The sequence below is a fragment of the Mesoplodon bidens genome, assembly GCF_964165515.1.
Source record: "Mesoplodon bidens genome assembly, chromosome: 7".
NCBI classification, from domain to species: Eukaryota; Metazoa; Chordata; class Mammalia; order Artiodactyla; family Ziphiidae; genus Mesoplodon; species Mesoplodon bidens.
In genome coordinates this window covers 100,645,791-100,662,058 of record NC_138164.1, presented here as the reverse complement: position 1 = coordinate 100,662,058, position 16,268 = coordinate 100,645,791, and the positions used below count along the sequence as shown (strand labels likewise).

The following is a 16,268-nucleotide window of genomic DNA, read 5'->3' as shown; positions in this document are numbered from 1 at the left end:
AAACCTTAAGAGGGTTTGGGAGATCTGGTCAACTTTCCGAAACATCTGAATCTTTTTACAGTCCTCGGTTCTCTCCCTGGGCCAGCTGTGGGGAGGGAGAAGGGAGAGAGAGGAGGGGGTGAGAGGAGAGAGAGAGAGAGAGGCGTGGAGCGGAGGAGGGGGGAGAGCGAGCAGGCCGGCGCGGAGCGCACAGCCACCGCCTCCTTGCCTCTCCAAACTCCCGGCCAAGGCGCGCGGTGGCGTCCTCGCGCTCTCGCTCGCGCCCCCGCCCGTCGCCCGCTGAAGCCAGGCATGAATGCTGAGACTTGCGTCTCTTACTGCGAGTCGCCGGCTGCTGCCATGGACGCCTACTACAGCCCGGTGTCGCAGAGCCGGGAGGGCTCGTCGCCTTTTAGGGCATACCCCGGCGTTGATAAGTTCAGCACAACTTTCCTGTCGGCTGCCGCCAAAGGGCAGGGATTCGGGGACGCCAAGAGCCGCGCCCGCTACGGCGCGGGGCAGCAGGACCTGGCGGCACCCCTGGAGAGTGGCGCCGGAGCGCGGGGCTCCTTTAACAAGTTCCAGCCGCAGTCGCCGGCCCCGCCGCCGCCGCCGCCGCAGCCGCAGCCGCCGCCGCAGCCACCCGCGCAGCAACCGCATCTCTACTTGCAGCGAGGCGCCTGCAAGACGCCCCCGGACGGCAGCCTCAAACTCCAGGAAGGCGGCGGCGGCCACAACGCGGCCTTGCAGGTCCCCTGCTACGGTGAGTGCACGTGCGGATCCCTCGGGCTGGGGTCCCCAGGACCCAGGGCTTCGGCACCTTCAAAACCCGTTCGGCTTGCGGGAGGCAGGAGTTGGCGGGCTGGGGAGGCGCGGGGCCGAGCTGCGTGTGACTTCGGGTAGGAAAATGGGGATCGACCGCTCCGAGGAGACCAAGGGATCCCTCCTGCCCCCTTCAGATCGCTCGGCGGAGGGCGCGGAGCGTCGGCTATTAAACTCAACCTGGAGTCTGTTTCTCCCCTCTTCGCCGTTCCCCCAAACCACTTGCTTTGCGCTGCCCGCCGGGCCGACTTTGAAGCGGATGCTTCGCACCGGCTCAAGGCGTGCGGCGGGAAACAGTCGCAGCGCAGCGCAGCGCTCGGGAGCTGGGCTCCGGGGCTGCCGGGGCCTCGCTCCTCGCCGGCTAGGGGGCTCCTCGGGCGGCGCCGCAGGTGGGAGCGTCGCAGGTGCGGAGCCCGGCCGGGAGCCTGGAGCGCACTCGGCGGAGCGCGCCCGGGATGCCGTGGAACCGGGGCGCCACAAGCGTGCGGGCCCAGAGACGCCTGAGGCCGCGGAAGACGTGAGTCGAGGTGGTTCGCGGCGGGCAGGCGGGCCGACCAGAGTTCCCGAGCGTTTCTCCTTCGGCGATCCCCAGAGGCGGCTGGCCTCGGAACAATGGTTTAGGACCGACCGGCTGGGAAAGCCACAGAGTCCCAGGCGGCGCAGTGCTGGGCAAGAGGTTAGGTTCTGGGTCCTGATTTGGGCCCACGGGGAACCTGAGGCCTAAATGACCTCCAAGCCCCCTTGAAGGTGGCCTCAGGACGCAGGCCTGGGCCCCGAAGCGCCGCGACCGTAGTGGAGGAGAGAGCCTCTCAAGGGCGGCCTGAGGCCGGAGCAGCTGAGGAGCCTGGACCTTCTCTCCCACAGAATCGGCATTGGTGAGCCCCAAGCTGGCAGGGAGAGAAACTGAGAAGGGAGGGGAAAATCCCTGGTCTAGGAGCCCTGGGTACACACTCTCCCCCTGGGGCCTTGGCCTTCAGGCAGGGCCCCGGAAATGAGCTGCTTCTGACAGGACAACGGCTTTGGCTGCACTGATCCAGGCCCGATGGAGAGACACCGGGCCTGGGGACAGAGGTGGGACATAGTGGAGGCCTTGGCGACTGGAATAACCTTAGGAAACAACGCATGGCAAACGCTTTCTTACACTCAGCCTGGATCTGGCTCCCCACAGGCTCAGAATTAGTCCACTAAGTGGTCGTTGACACGCACAAACATTCACACATACACTTGACTACACTTGGACTCTACACATACACAAACACTTCCTCATGAGCAGCGCGCTCACACACACACCAAGTACGCTCATGTGGCTTCGCACAGAGCCACACACTCTCAAACCCATAGGACAGACTGAGCAGATTTAGAGAGATCCGGTGGCTTTCCCCACCTCCTCCACCTTTCCTCTCCACTCTCCTGTTGGAATGAGATCAGGCCCTCGGATCACAGACACTCACAGCTCCACACAGGTGCTCCTTCCACACTCAGGTGGAGAGGGGCTCTCGCCCTGTCCACATGCACCAGCCTGCCAGCCCCGGGGATCAGGCTCCCTCCTCCTGGCCTCACCCAGGCCCCTCCTGGTCCCTGTCCTTTGGGAATGTTAGGTGTGAGCAAGTCACTGGACTGAGGGACCGGTGGAGGTTCGTTGCGCAGAACCAGGGGACTCGCATGTTTTCTCTCCCACCGCAATGGTTTTCCATGTGTTAGAGAAATTCACCAGTGAGTCTTCTGAGGAGGCTGAGTTAATTAGGCAAGGAGAGATCCTGAGCTGCTTTCAACCTCTCATTTGGAAATGTCTTCAGGTTCAGAGGGAAAGGGGGAAGAGCTAGACCCCTCCAAGCACTGCCTCTGAGCCCTGCTGCGACCCCACTGCCAGCCTGCATAATGCATCCTCTACAGGCAGTAGCCACTGGGGCAGGCCACACTGTGACCTGAGAGTAAGAAATCCCTCTAAAGCCCTGTTTCCTCATCTGCATCACGAAGAGATAACAGTAAGGCCTCACGGGGTAGTAAATGTTCCCCCACAGAGCAAGAGTCTCGCCTCCCCGCTCCACGTTTCTGCCCTTGGCCTCTGTGCCGTTGGAACCTGTAAGCACCCAATTGTGAGGACAGGGCAGGCCCCCGACCTTGCGCTAGGCAAAGCCAAAAGCTACAGGTTGAGACAAAAGGCAGCTGGAAACACCAACAGAACCCCACTTCCCTGATGCCCAAGATGGAGGCACTGCTCAGGGCAAAGCCACAAACAACAAACAGCTCTGCTTATTCTTTTCCTTCTCTTAGCAGCTGCTGTTTCTCTGGCCAAGAGGAGATTTCTGGCTCCTGTAGGAAAAAAGTTAGGCACATTAGGTCCAAGAGGAGGAAACCGAGGCACCAAGAGGTGAGGTTCTGATCTCTACAGAGGCAGGCAGCTGGGAGGAGGGCCTCTGGAGCGGGCTCTCTAGATGGCCAGCAAGCAGGGAGACTGAAGCACACATTGACATGGTTCTCTCCCACACTCGTGAGAGCATGTACTCCAAAGGCGGGGAAATGGGTCTAAGGAAGAAACCTCGGATGTCCCCAGGAGCTTGGGGAAAGGCAGAGGCAGACACGGCTTTGGTGCTAGGCTTGCTGCGGCTGATCTCGGCCCCCACCCAAGGCAGCTTTGACCTGGCAACCTCTTTCCCAGCTCTGTTGGTCCCCGGGGCAGGAAGGCAGTTCCTCCATCTGGGCAACTGCACCGAGCGGAGGAGAGGGTCCGAGGTCTCCTTTGGGACGTCAGCCCAGGGAGCCAGTCCTTGGGTCCAAGCCCTCCTTGGAAAGGTGCGGGTTTGGGGGCTGTGCTGGGGCCACGGCGGCGAGAGAGCCTGGGGCAGGACAGCCGCCTCAGGTCTCCAGTGGCGGGGCTTCTCGGAGACGGGGAAAGAGGAGGTGAGAAGACTTCCCCGTCTGCAGACGTTCCCTAACTGCGACTCCGTTTCCCCATCAGTACTAAAAGGGCGACGAACAATGTGACTCCACAGCCCCCCCGGGTGCAGAGACATTCGCGCTTTTACTAAAGAGCCCCACTGTGTCCTCGCGTGTTGCAGTCCCGACCCCGTCAGGCTCCGGGTTCACACTTCGGCCCTCCGAAGTCCCTGCCCGCTGGCCCATCCTAGGCCGCATGGGCCCCAGGAGACACGCCAGGTTGGAGACCGATGTTCCTCAGCCGGGCGAAGAGCCTCCTCGCCGCGGGAGTAGGGACCCCGGCACCTCGCTCCCAACGCGGACGACTCTCCAAGCCTCCGCTTGCGCGGCCCGCCAGGCCTTGGCCTTGCGCCCCGGGACGCTACCGAGAACAGCCCTGCTACCTTCTCTTTCGCTTTCGATTCGGTGCACGCAGGTTTTCGTTGCTGGCCCACCGCTACCTTCCCATCCAGCCGTCCGCGAAGGCAGCGCTCTTAGCGCAGAGGTCTTGGGAGACGAGGGCAGGGCCGGAGACCCCTGGGGCACAGCCGAGGGGCTGGTCTTGATTTGGCGAATTAGACGCAGAGTTTGAGTGCTAGAGATATTTATTTTCTCCCACCAGCACAATCCACACACCACAAAATGTGTAAACTCCTCCTGGGTCATATTCGAATCTACTCAAAGAACCGAGGTGTGTTTTGTGTAAGAGAGGACCCCCCCCCCAACAAAAAAAGACAGCGAGAAACCGAGGTTTGCACATTAGCCGTAAGAGCCCGTGGGTGATTGTGGGATGATGGAGGGAAAACTCAAGCCTGGGAGCTGTGACGTCGACCCCCGGTCAGTTTTGGCGGTGGGGGAGGAGAGGAAAAAAGATGCTTTTAATTTTTTACTTTGTTCATTTCTATAGCCGCCAGTCTGCTCTAACAGTCCAGCCTAAACACATACAATCTTAAATAGAAAAACAGAAGGCCTGGATTAAAGGTCTAGTATTATGTTAAATCAGTCGATGCGCACAAAGTTTTCTTTATTATAATTTATATACAGTGAAGTACACAGTTAAGTGGAAAGCTTGAAGAATTGTTATGTACGTGTTCGCTGTATAACGACCACTTGGATCAAGACACAGACCGTTTACGTACTGTATCTGTAAACGAAAACTTTGGGTGGGGGGATTTTTTTTTAAGTTGTTGTAAGGAAATTTCAGAAGAGACTTCAGGGAAGCCAGAGAGCCTGCCCTCCCCCCGCCCCCCCGCGCGCCCCTTGTTCGCGATAGCGGCGTTTCTTGAGTGGGCTGACCTTGTACTCCCGGATTTGCGCGGTCCCTACTCTTCAAGGGAGCTAGGGGCTGCGCCGGGAACCTCGCCGCGCAAGGCTCTCATGAAGTCGCCGAAGCCCCGAGTTTTGCCCGCTGCAAAGAGGGGCCACAGCAGGAAAACAAGTTAAAAGTACCATACATAAATTTTTGCCGTAGTCCCCGAGAACCTTCGTTCCAGAAAGCAGCTGGGCGCTCTTTTCCGTGGGCATACCTTTTCACCTTGGCCTCAGCTCCTTTCTCTCTTCCCGCAAGTCTGCCCTCGGCTTTGTTTTGGTGGCAAACTGAAATATGAAATGGAAATGTAAGGGCCTTTGCATGTTGGTGTGAAAGGAGGTTGGAGTTCCGGCATCTGTGTGGGGTTCGGGCTTCTCCGCCGACCCCTGGACCAGGGTGCCCGGAGCAGCAGGCAGAAAGAATGTGAAAACGGTCGGGCGCCCGCGAGGCTCCGAGGGCCTGGGATGGAGAATGAGGAGGCCGCGCTGGAGTGGGTGTGCCTTTCACTGCAAGGAGAGGGGAGTTGGGGGCCGGATGCGAGAGAATGCTTGGCTGGAGAGAACTCTCAGCACCCGCAGCCTCAGCGTCCTCAGCTCCCCCCGCCCCCAGGAAACCGAAGGACCTAGGCACAGGCACTGTTTTGGGTGAGGCGGTGAGATTGAGGCTCTGCATCGGGACCCCGCCTGCCAGGTGCCACCTGGCCACATGCTCCCGCAGCTACGGGGCTCGCCAGGCGTTGTTGAGGTGACAAGGCAGGTCGTCAGATTCGAAAACCAAGACAGGGAGGACTCAGCTATGGGCTGATTACCACCCAGCAAGTTTAGAGTGAAAGGCACTGCCCCACCCTCCCCCTTTGCTCCAGAGCTGTGGGTGCCAAAGGCCAGCCTTCTGTTCAGACTGGACAGTGAGAAGAGACCCTTTTTTCAAAGCAGGGCATTTCTGGAGAAAGAGGAGGCACTTCTGTGCGGCCACCAAGGCCTCCCAGCTGTAGGCTGGTGCTTCTCAGAGATCAGAGTTACTGGTGGCCCCCAGGGACCTTCCATCCAGAGGTGCAGCCCGGTGCCATCTTCTCTAGCCTTCACATGTGCGGATGCTCCTTCTTCACCCAGTACAGGGGTGCGGGGTAGCCCGGGGCAGCTAATGCCATGCTGCCTGGAAGCTGGTCTCCCTACAAAGGCTGGGCTCAGTGGTGCGACAGAAGCCTCCATTGTGTCCAGGGAGGTGTCGCGGGAGCTCCAAACGCGCAGGACCTGCGCACCCGCCCATCCCCAGTGCATTCTGGCACCTTAGCAAAGACCCTCTTCTCTACCCCATCCCACCCCAGACCAGCAGCACCAAGGAAGAGAGGGGGCGGTGGAAGGGGAGTTGAGGCTCAGTAGAGAGGAAAAGAGACACGCAAAGAGGATGCTCAGAGCAGCGAAAGGCTGGGGAGTGGGTGGCGATGCTGAGCAGCGGGCAGTTTCAGGCAGCTAGAAGGGTCACTGCGCGTGAGGAGAGGAGGGTTACTGGGAGAAACCGGCGGGTAGATGGGGCGCTGAAAGGAGTGCCACTGCCTGCCAAGTACCTGTCTTTTCCGAGGACCACGCCGCGCGTACTGGGGACCACAGGGTCGGGGCTGCTGGGTGCGGGCGACACTGCACTTTGGAGAAAGAGAGGGAGCCGGCGCGTGTTTCATCGGATTCTTAAAGCAGATTGTCTCAGAGTGGATTCTCCTTCCAAACTGGGGGTCCCGAAGCCTGGGCATCAGCCCCAAGCACCTCGCAGATGGACTGCCAGGGACCCAGGTCGGGGCAGAGCAGCAGGTTCTCCGAGCTCTCCACGGGCCATGGCGGAGAAGATTGAGAGTCTGTAGAAAGTCTGGGCCGGGCGCGAAAGTCCAGCTTGGCACCCGTGCGAGTCAGGGCGCACATTCTGGGTTGAGATGGCGGCGGGTCTCCACCACGGTGTTCTCTACTCCCTGCATGGCCTTGGGAAAATCCCTCCCCTTTCCCTTTTAGGTCCGAATTTTAGTTCTGTGAAATGCAGGAGTCTGGACAATTTCCAAAGGCCCTCTGGGGGTTACTGTGCTGGTACCAGTTTGGACCCCCCTCACCCTGTTTCCCTGCCCTCCTCACCCTTACATGCATTTTTTTTTTTTTTTTTTTTTTGTACAGGAGAAATTGGGGTAGAGTGTGCCGGGAAAGGCTTTCCTGGAAGTGGAAACCTGTCCTGAGGGTTTCCTGGGGTGTGCTAAGGGGCGCAGGAACCAAGTAGGCAGCAGTCCCAGGACAAGTGGGCAGGCGGTCCTAGAGCATCGGAAGTTGAATGCAGGCTCTAGATTCCATCCAAGCTGGGGCTTCACTATGGAGAGGGGAGAGGGACGGGTGTATTTTTGCTCATGAGTGACCAGGCTCAAGTCAGGGGCTCAGGGGTTCCTGGCCCCTCCACCACTCCTGTCCCCTGTCTGCACCCATCTTCCCTATCTTGGCATTTACTGATCACCTACTATGTGCCAGACCTTCTCCTAGAACACACCCAGTGAGCGGCTCCCTGCTATCCTATACCTTCTGTCCTTCCAGGTGTATACATTTGGGCATAGGAAATGTTTACTGGCTGGAAGGATGAATGAAGAATCAGTGTCTCATTTGGAGTGTTGCCGGAGTGTGATTAAGTGCCCCTGTGAGCATATCCCAGTACCTTGGCTGGTGCGGGTGGAGGCCTGGGGGTTTGTGTGAGCGCATGTCCATCGTGAACGCGGAGCGGTGTGCCCCGCCCATACTCATCGGGTCCGGTCCTGCTCTCCCAGGGTGATGCAGGGGACCGTGCATACTAATTTGTGTGCACTCCTACGTGGAAGGCATGCGTTCCCCAGAGTTTCCGAGGGTGCAGCCAGTGTAGGTGAGCTGTGTGTGGGCGAGGGTGGGCACCTGTACACGATCCCTGACACCCCGCCCCCCTACGCCCGCCCCGGGGACCGCACGTGTTGTAGGCTCTGCCACCAGATTCTCGGGCCAGGAGGCGGTGACGAAGAACCTGTGTGTCATGGCCTGTGGCCTTCTCCGTCACTGGTTGCGGCTTCTCAGGGAGGCTGACTCACCGAGTGGCAGGCAGAGTCCCCCTGTGGCCAGCTGGGGCTGGGGCGAGCCCAAGCATCTTCCTAGGGCCCTCACCCAGCCCACCCACACTGCAGCGGGGCCTCCTCCTACCTCCAGGTCTTGAATGTGCCCCGCGGTCCTGTGGGGCTGGCTGTGGAAGAGTCCGCACCATCTTTATGCACACTGCAGATCTCATTTAACAGATGAGCAAACTGAGGCCTAAAGAGAAGTGGATCCCCACAGACCAGTGGGAAGGGGAGAACCACTGCTGGGGGCAGGGCAAGAAGGAGCTGGGGAGTATCTGCCCCCCTCCGGCCCCGCCCACTGTCTCCCTTCGCTTGTAACCCATCCAGTAAGCCGCACAGCCTGTGCATCAAGCAGGGTAGATGTTTGCGGTCTCCTCCTCCTTCAGAAATAAGGTGGGCTCCACCATGAGCTCCTGGGGTTGCTGGGGCAACAGAAGAGCACCCGGTGGGATTGCAGGAACTCATCCCGAATGTGACCCAGTGGGGCAAGGACTCCTGCTCTCTGCTGGACTCCCTAAACCAGGTTTTCTTTCCTAAGTGCATGGAAACCATGCAGTGAGAGCCCAAGGGGGTGGTTAGCTGAGGCCACATGACCGACTTCCTCCTCTGAGGTTGACCATCTGCCAGGCTGCGGACATCGGTTGGGTCTAGAAGCCTGGTACTCAGCCCTCCAACATAATGGGTCATGATGTCAGGATGGGTGCCCCACCCGGTCCCACATGCCCTGCTTCACAGGGAAGGGGACTGAAATGCCTAATTCCAGTTGCTCACCAAGCTTTGCCTGTCCCTGTGCCAGGCCTCATGGGGGATACAGTGAAGCCCTGGACGCAACCCCTGCCTTCAAGTCCAGAAGTCCTGCCTTCAGAAGACAGACTAGTGACTTGGCTGTTTGCAGTTCACGGGGGCAGTGCTGGAAAGGGGAAGCCCAGGTTCAGGCTGGGCAGAGGGGGCAGCTTGGCTCACCCCACTGCCCCTGGTGGGCAGAACCTCGCCCAGGAAGGTGAGGGCTCAGAGAGGTTGAGGGAAGTTGGGAGTTGCCACGGACCAGCTGGATCTCCTCTGCTGGCTGAAAAGCTGGCAACTTCTTCTCTCTTTTCTCCTTTTCCCCCTCCATGCCTTCTCTGTAGGTCAAGAGATCTGGCTTCAAGTATTGGCTTTTCCCTGGAAATGGCCCTGTGCCTTTGGAACAGTCCCCTTATCTCCGGTTCCACTCAGTTTCTTCATTTGCAAAAGGGGATTTGTTTGGGCCTGTCCTGCCTACGTGGGAAGGGAGTGTGAGGATGCAGAGAGGTAGTATGCCTGCAGGTGTATCCTGCAAGGTCACATTCTCCACCTGGGAGGACTAAGGGCCCCACCCCCTTAGTCATCTTGCGGGTACTAAGGTATTTTGAATGGGGCAGTGGGCAGGGTTCCGATCAGGTTTCAGAACTTTGGTGCCTCCTAGATTTGTGAGCCTCCCTGATATCCAGGGATCTCCATGGACTTGTCTGCAGCCCCACCACTCAGCCACATGGGTTGACGTCTGGCTCACACCCCAGCACTGAGCTGGGATGGCTCCACAGCCCCCCTTCAAGGAGGGAGCTCATCGAAGGGCAGAGAAGACAAGGATGCCCACGGTTCTATGCACAGATCTCCTTTCAGGGCCTCGGGCTCCCATCTGAAACCCCCTGCCTGGGACTAGTTGATTTCTGAAGCCCTGGGGTTCTGCGCTCTTCCAGGCCTCTTTGTACCAAGAGGTTCCTTGGTCCAGCCTGCCAAACAGGAAGAGTCTGGCGGTCTTGCCTGACTCCCTGCCTCAGGACAGGGACAGCGAGGAAGTGAGGCTGATGGGGTGTGAGACAAAGGGAGGTTAGAGTTGGCAAGGTAAGGGCTCCTGCTGAGGACCTCGTGTGACAGCTCATGTTGCCTGAGCACTTCTGCCTGCCAGTGCGCTTCCTGGTGTGATTTCACTGAATCCCCATCTCAGCCCTGAGAGAGAGATCCTAGTATCATCCCTATTTCAAGGATGAAAGCAGACTCATAGAAGATGAGTAACTTGCCCAAGGTGGGACAGCTCAGAGGCGAAAAGGTAAGCACTTGACGGCCAAGGGCTCTGAGAACCCAGAGGGCATCCTTTTGTGGGATGATCCTAATTAGATTTGAGGTCACTCTCCTCCTATCCCAGATGATATGGGATTGAAAGACCGGGTTTTACAAATATGGCCCCCAAAGAGTTTCTCTCATCTTCCCATCTGGGGATGCAGTGGCAGATGGGAGGTCAAGGATGGGCTTGGTGCCTGGCATGTTGGAGTCTAGACCTGACCTTTGACCTTGGGCCCAGCTTCTTCCCTGTTCAAGTGTCCTGCTGCGCTGTGGTGAGAACACGGGGCCAGGCACTGCGGTCGGGACCTCATAGCTGTTTTGAGGGATTACTCCTTGAGTTCCTGGAGGCCCCAGGAAAGTGCCAGAACCTCTGGTCGGGGCAGGGTGGAGCTGAGGACCCGGTGTGGGAGCAAACAATGGGGAAATACCTTCCTCCTGGGGAAGAAGAGAGACTGCGGTGAGGCTTTTGTCTGTTTTGTTTCAAACTTTTCCCAGAGCCTGGAGAAGGGCTTGCTATACATGGCAGGTGCTCAGTGAACATTTGGGAGGGAAGGAAGGAAAGGAGGGAGGGAGGGAGGGAGGAAGGGAGAGAGGAAGGGAATCAGGATGTGAAATGCTAGGGACTCTAAAAATCTTTCTATCTTCTCTTCCTTCCTCCTTCTTTTGAATCTGAGCCTGGGTGAGAACCCAACTTGTAGCTCTCTTGTACCCTGGTGGAAAATAATTTATTTCCCTCAGGGATCCCTCTGGGGAGTGGGAGTAGGGAAGTCTTGGGTCGCCCCGTTTTGCACAAGCCTGGAGTCCTCTCAGCCTCTGGCAGTTCGAGGAGCACCTTTTCCCCCACACTGTTCTCCTTCGCTGTCACCTCCAAGGCCGCAGCAAGGGTCTTGCTGCTTCCACCAGGCCAGCTCTAGTCAAATAGGCATCCCTCTACCTGCCTCCCCCGCCACATGCACTCCTCTCAGGTCTCCCCCGCTTCCCTGCAGTGAGTTCTGGGCCCCTGGTTCTTTCTGCCATCTGCCTAGCGGGGTGGCCCCAGGGCTGCAGATGTTCCTCCCTGGGTACCCCATCCACTCAGCCCCGCCCCACCCCAGGATTCTGAGATTCCACACCCCCAAGGGATGCAGCACTGTGTTCTGGCCAGGATGCTGTCCTGAGCTTACAGCCCAGGTGAGAAGAAACATTTAGACCTGAGCCTGGGGTGGAGTCAGCACTCGGCAGGTGGTGGCCACCACTATGCAGGGAGCCAGGCACTCTGGGAGGCGGATCAGAGAGGTGGAGGAGACTCTGACGGAAGCGCTTCCTCCTGACTCTTTAGAGAGGGGATTGGGCATGAACAAAGCTGTGAGAGGTGCCCTGCCAAAGGCTCCCCCTCCCATCCGACAATTCCTGCCGGGTTGTGGCCCTGTATCATCAGGTGTGGAGCACTTGGCAGTGAATGAGTTGATTCCTGCCCACGGGAATGTGAAGACATGGAAGTCCTCAGGAAAAGTGCAAATGGACTGAAACTTAGTGAGTACGGGCATTTGAGGTGGGCCTTGAAGGTTGAATAGGAGCTCACCAACTGAACGAGCTAGAAACAGCACTCTAGACTCAGCAGATAGCACTTGGGTCAGGAAAGTACATGGAGTGTTTGGGAAAGAGCAGGTGTGTGGCTTGCTGGGGGCATGATGGACACAGGCAGGAATCAGCCTGAGGAATAACAGGGGCAAAACCGAGAGGGCCATTCACTTTCTGGTGAGGTATTCAGACTTCAGGGAAGCCCCTGGAGGCCTCTGAGCAGTGCAGTGAGAGGCTGAGACCCCAAGCTTAGTGTGGCTTCTTTTAAAATTCAAATCTTTGTTTTAATTAGGGATAATTTTTATTGTGGTAAAATATACATAACATAAAATTTACCACTTTGAGGATTTTAAACGAACAATTCACTGGCATCAAGTACATTCGTAGTGTTGTGTAACCATCACCACTATTCCCAGAGCCTTTTCATCATCCCAGATGGGCCCATTAAGCAATAACTCCCCATCTCCCTCTCTTCCCAGCCCCTGGAAACCTCTGTTCTACTTTCTGTCTCTGAATTTTCCTACTCCAGGCACCTCATAGAAATTGAATTATACAGTATTTGTCCTTTTGTGTTTGGCCATTTGTATATCTTTTTTTTTTTTTTTTTTTTTTTTTTTGCAGTACGCAGGCCTCTCACTGTTGTGGCCTCTCCTGTTGCGGAGCACAGGCTCCGGACACGCAGGCTCAGCGGCCATGGCTCACGGGCCCAGCCGCTCCGCGGCCTGTGGGATCTTCCCGGACTAGGGCGCGAACCCGTGTCCCCTGCATCGGCAGGCGGACTCTCTGTGCCACCAGGGAAGCCCTGGCCATTTGTATATCTTATTGGCCATTTGTCTTTCTTCTTTGGAGAAATGTCTATTCATATGCCCATTTTTGAATTGAGTTGTTTTGCTTTCATTGTTGAGTTGTAGGCGTTCTATGTATATTCTGGATAGTAATCCTTTATCAGATATGTGATTTGCAGATATTTTCTCCATTCTTGTCTTTTCACTTTCTAGATGGTATCCTTTAGATGCACAAAAGTTTTTAATTTTGATGAAATCCAATTTATCAATTTTTTTGTTGCTGCCTGTGCTTTCATTGTCATATCCAAGAAATCATCGTTAACTCCAATGCCAGGAAGAATTTCCCTTATGTTTTCTTCTAAGAGCTTTATAGTTTTAGCTCTTAAGTTTAGGTCTTTGATCCACGTTAATTTAATTTTTGTAAATGGTGTAAGATAAGGGTCAAACTTTATTCTTTTGCATGTGGATATCCAGTTTTCCTAGTATCATTTGTTGAAAAGACTGTCCTTTCCCCATTGAATGGTCTTGGCAGCTTTGTAGAAAATCAATTGACCATATGTTTGAGAGTTTATTTCTAGGCTTTCTATTCTGTACAGTTGGTCTGTCCCCGGCATGACCTTCTGAGATGAAGGTCCAAAGTTCCAGAATATGGGGAACCTCATTAAGTCATCCTGTTCAGCCCCTTGCCTCCAGGCCATAGACTAAGCAGCCAAAGAGATTCAGCTCTGGGACACACTTGTTTTCCAGGAACCAGAGCTGGTGAGAGGGGGTGGAGGGCAGAGCTAGTGGTGAGGGTGCCAGAGCCACGACCTTGGCCTCTGAGTAGGCCCCTTGCTGTTTGGGAGCCCCATGTCCTTCAGCTGACCCTCCTGTGAGGACATGGCCTTGGGGGAAATTCTCCTGTGCTCTTAGGGTCCATACACCGCCTCCTGAGAGGACCAAATCTGAGACTACTCCTTTTGGTAAGGTGATCCCAGAGCCCTTTCCGCATGGAGCTGGGAGGAGCTCTAGGAGGGAAGTCCCCTGCGCATCCCCCTGGCTCTGTACTGTTGGCCCTGTGAATATCTTGAAGATTTTCTACTTGATTCTAATAAGAGGCATTTGCTGCTCCCTGTTCTCTGCCCTCCATCCCAAGCGCTGTCCAGTGAGCGGCTCAGCCAGGGACTAGATAGTATTCTACACCCCTGGTAGGTAACCAAAGGGGAGGGGGGCTCTGCCCCCCACTGTCACTGCTGGTAGAGCAGTGGGAGCCCCAAAGGGGGCTCTCGTGAGACCAGTGCTTCCTGCCTTGGAATCCCCCAGTCTAGTTGAATAAACAGAGGCCTAGACTCCAAGCCAGGTGCCCAAAGGCAAGTAACAGGCACAGTGTCTAATGTTCTTGGAATCTTGTAGACACTGTGTTCATCCTACAGTTCAGCTGCACAGGCTGCCTGAAGCTTCAGATGCCTTGGATTCGGTGAGGCCAGTGTAGCCAGGACCTGGGAACAGATTTCAGCCTGTCTAGCTGAGTGACCTTGGGCAAATTAGTTGACCTCTTTGCCTCAATTTCCTTATCTGTAGAGTGGGTATATGAATAATATTGTGAGGATTAAATAAGATGATATAGGTAAAGAGCTTAAAACAGTTCCTGGAACGGACGGAGTAAGTGCTCAATAAATATTAGCTGCTATTTTTGATAGGATTTTGCTGGAACTTTGAGTAGGTGAAGCTGGAAACTTTGACAAAGAGTTATGGTTGACTTGAAAGCATAAAATTGGAAAATGAGCAATTTATTACTGAGTCCACGCTGTGTGGTTGACAAAACGTTTTAAAATACAGATGAGTGATGAAAGGGGTGTAGGCTGGCTGTCTGCCTAGCATGGGGTCAGGAGGGATCAAGGACGGGAGAAGGGTACCCCCAGGCCCCTCAGACCCTTCAGGCCACATCTCCCCAGGCTGCTGGGGAGTTTAGGCTCCCCCTCCCTAAACTCACGGTAACTGACTGCTCGTGGACCAGCCTCCTTGCTAGCTCAGCATCAGCTCTGCACCAGGGATCAGGGGCCGCCTTGGAGAAACATTGCCTGAGCCGAGGCAGGTGGACAGCCAGGGCTGGGCTTTACCTAATAAACTGTACAGGACTTAGCCCCTCAGAGGAGATTACACAAAGCCATTTGTGTGCTACACAAAGTACATTCTCACTGTTTCATGGGATGATTCATTTCCCTGAGAAGTACTAACAGAGGACTGAAAAGAGATGTACTCATCACATATCCACTGCGGTTTTCTTGGTAGAAGGTACACACCGTACACTTTAAAGCAGAGACATATTTGACGTTTTCTTCAGTCCAGATGAGCAGAAGGCAATGAAAGAATCATTCTTCACCAACATGTTTGTTGCAAATATTGAACATTGTTTATACTTATTACACGTGATGGGCAAAACACATGGACCCCACCTACTCCAAATCCCAGCCATTTAGATGGAAACTCTAACAGCTTAGGTATAATTTTGTTCTAGAGATTTTGAATTTTAAACCATTTTATAATTTTAAAGATGGAATTTTGGGGCTTCCCTGGTGGCGCAGTGGTTGAGAGTCCGCCTGCCGATGCAGGGGACACGGGTTCGTGCCCCGGTGCGGGAAGATACCACATGCCGCGGAGCGGCTGCGCCCGTGAGCCATGGCCGCTGGGCCTGCGTGTCCAGAGCCTGTGCTCCACAACGGGAGAGGCCACAACAGTGAGAGGCCCGCGTACCGCAAAAAAAAAAGAAAAAAAAGATGGAATTTTGTTAAGCCAAGATTGAATAATCTTATCCAGCCTTATCAACCTCAAAAAACTTTAACTAGCAGTCTCACAATTAATTCAGCCATTATTTTTCCCTTCTTGTCCAAGGAGAGAAACATCTTCTTGCTTTTTTGGCTTATAAATGATTCTTTGGGTTATGAACACAGCATGAACACATCTGGAGGAAGAAAACACATGATTTTGGTGGGGAAAAAAAAAATTCTCTCTAGGCTGACGTGGTCATTCTGCAGGCTGAGACATTTAGTTGCTTAACAAGATCCATCTAATTCAGAGGGTATTTGTTGGGTGCCAGATGTGGGGACCAGAGCTTGATAAGATATTTTCCCTGTCCATGATGAAGATACTGTCTAATGGTGGAGGCTGCCATGCATCCACACTTGCAATGCTTTGTGAAAAGTAATCTAATTATTAGGGGCCATTAGGGGAGTTCCGAGGAGGGCATGGCAGGAAATCCGCAAAGAGGAAGTGATAATAGACTCCGGCCTGGAAAGGTGACCTGGGGTTCACTGGGCATAAGGGGCCCCCACATAGTCCTGAATCACCGAAGTTGGTTTCTAAATGACAGCAGCAGTGGTGGTGGCGACGGTTACCTTTCTGGAATGATCCGTCTCTCCACTCCCCACCCCCAGAGAGCTTTCAGGTCTGTGCTCCCACAGACAAAAATTCTTCCGGAGCCATTAAATATTGGTGTACCTCCATAGGAAAGTTGTCCGGATGCTCCAAGAGTGTAAGTGGGGGTGGGGTTTTTATAAGGAGCTCACGACTGCTCTGACCTTTGTCAACTGGTTTGTAAGCCACACTGTCCTCAATGCAGTGATTAAAATGACAATTCTCATTTCGTGGCTATAGCTTCAAGTTGCAACCTAACTTAGGTTAAAAAGTATTTATGGAAGGGCCTTTCTTTAACATCAACTAGCAGTTTTAAATATGT

At 55.2% G+C, this 16,268-nt stretch overlaps 1 protein-coding gene across 1 annotated transcript in view; it reads left to right on the top strand.

Annotated features, from left to right (window-relative positions):
- Positions 1-291: 291 nt before the first annotated feature.
- Positions 292-16,268, top strand: part of ALX4 (ALX homeobox 4) — a gene marked incomplete at both ends in the record, with an annotated part of 41,737 nt that continues 25,760 nt past the window's right edge. The window contains one exon of the mRNA XM_081240994.1: positions 292-742. Coding sequence (XP_081097120.1) covers positions 292-742 — 451 coding nt within the window. The remainder of the gene's footprint in view (positions 743-16,268) is intronic.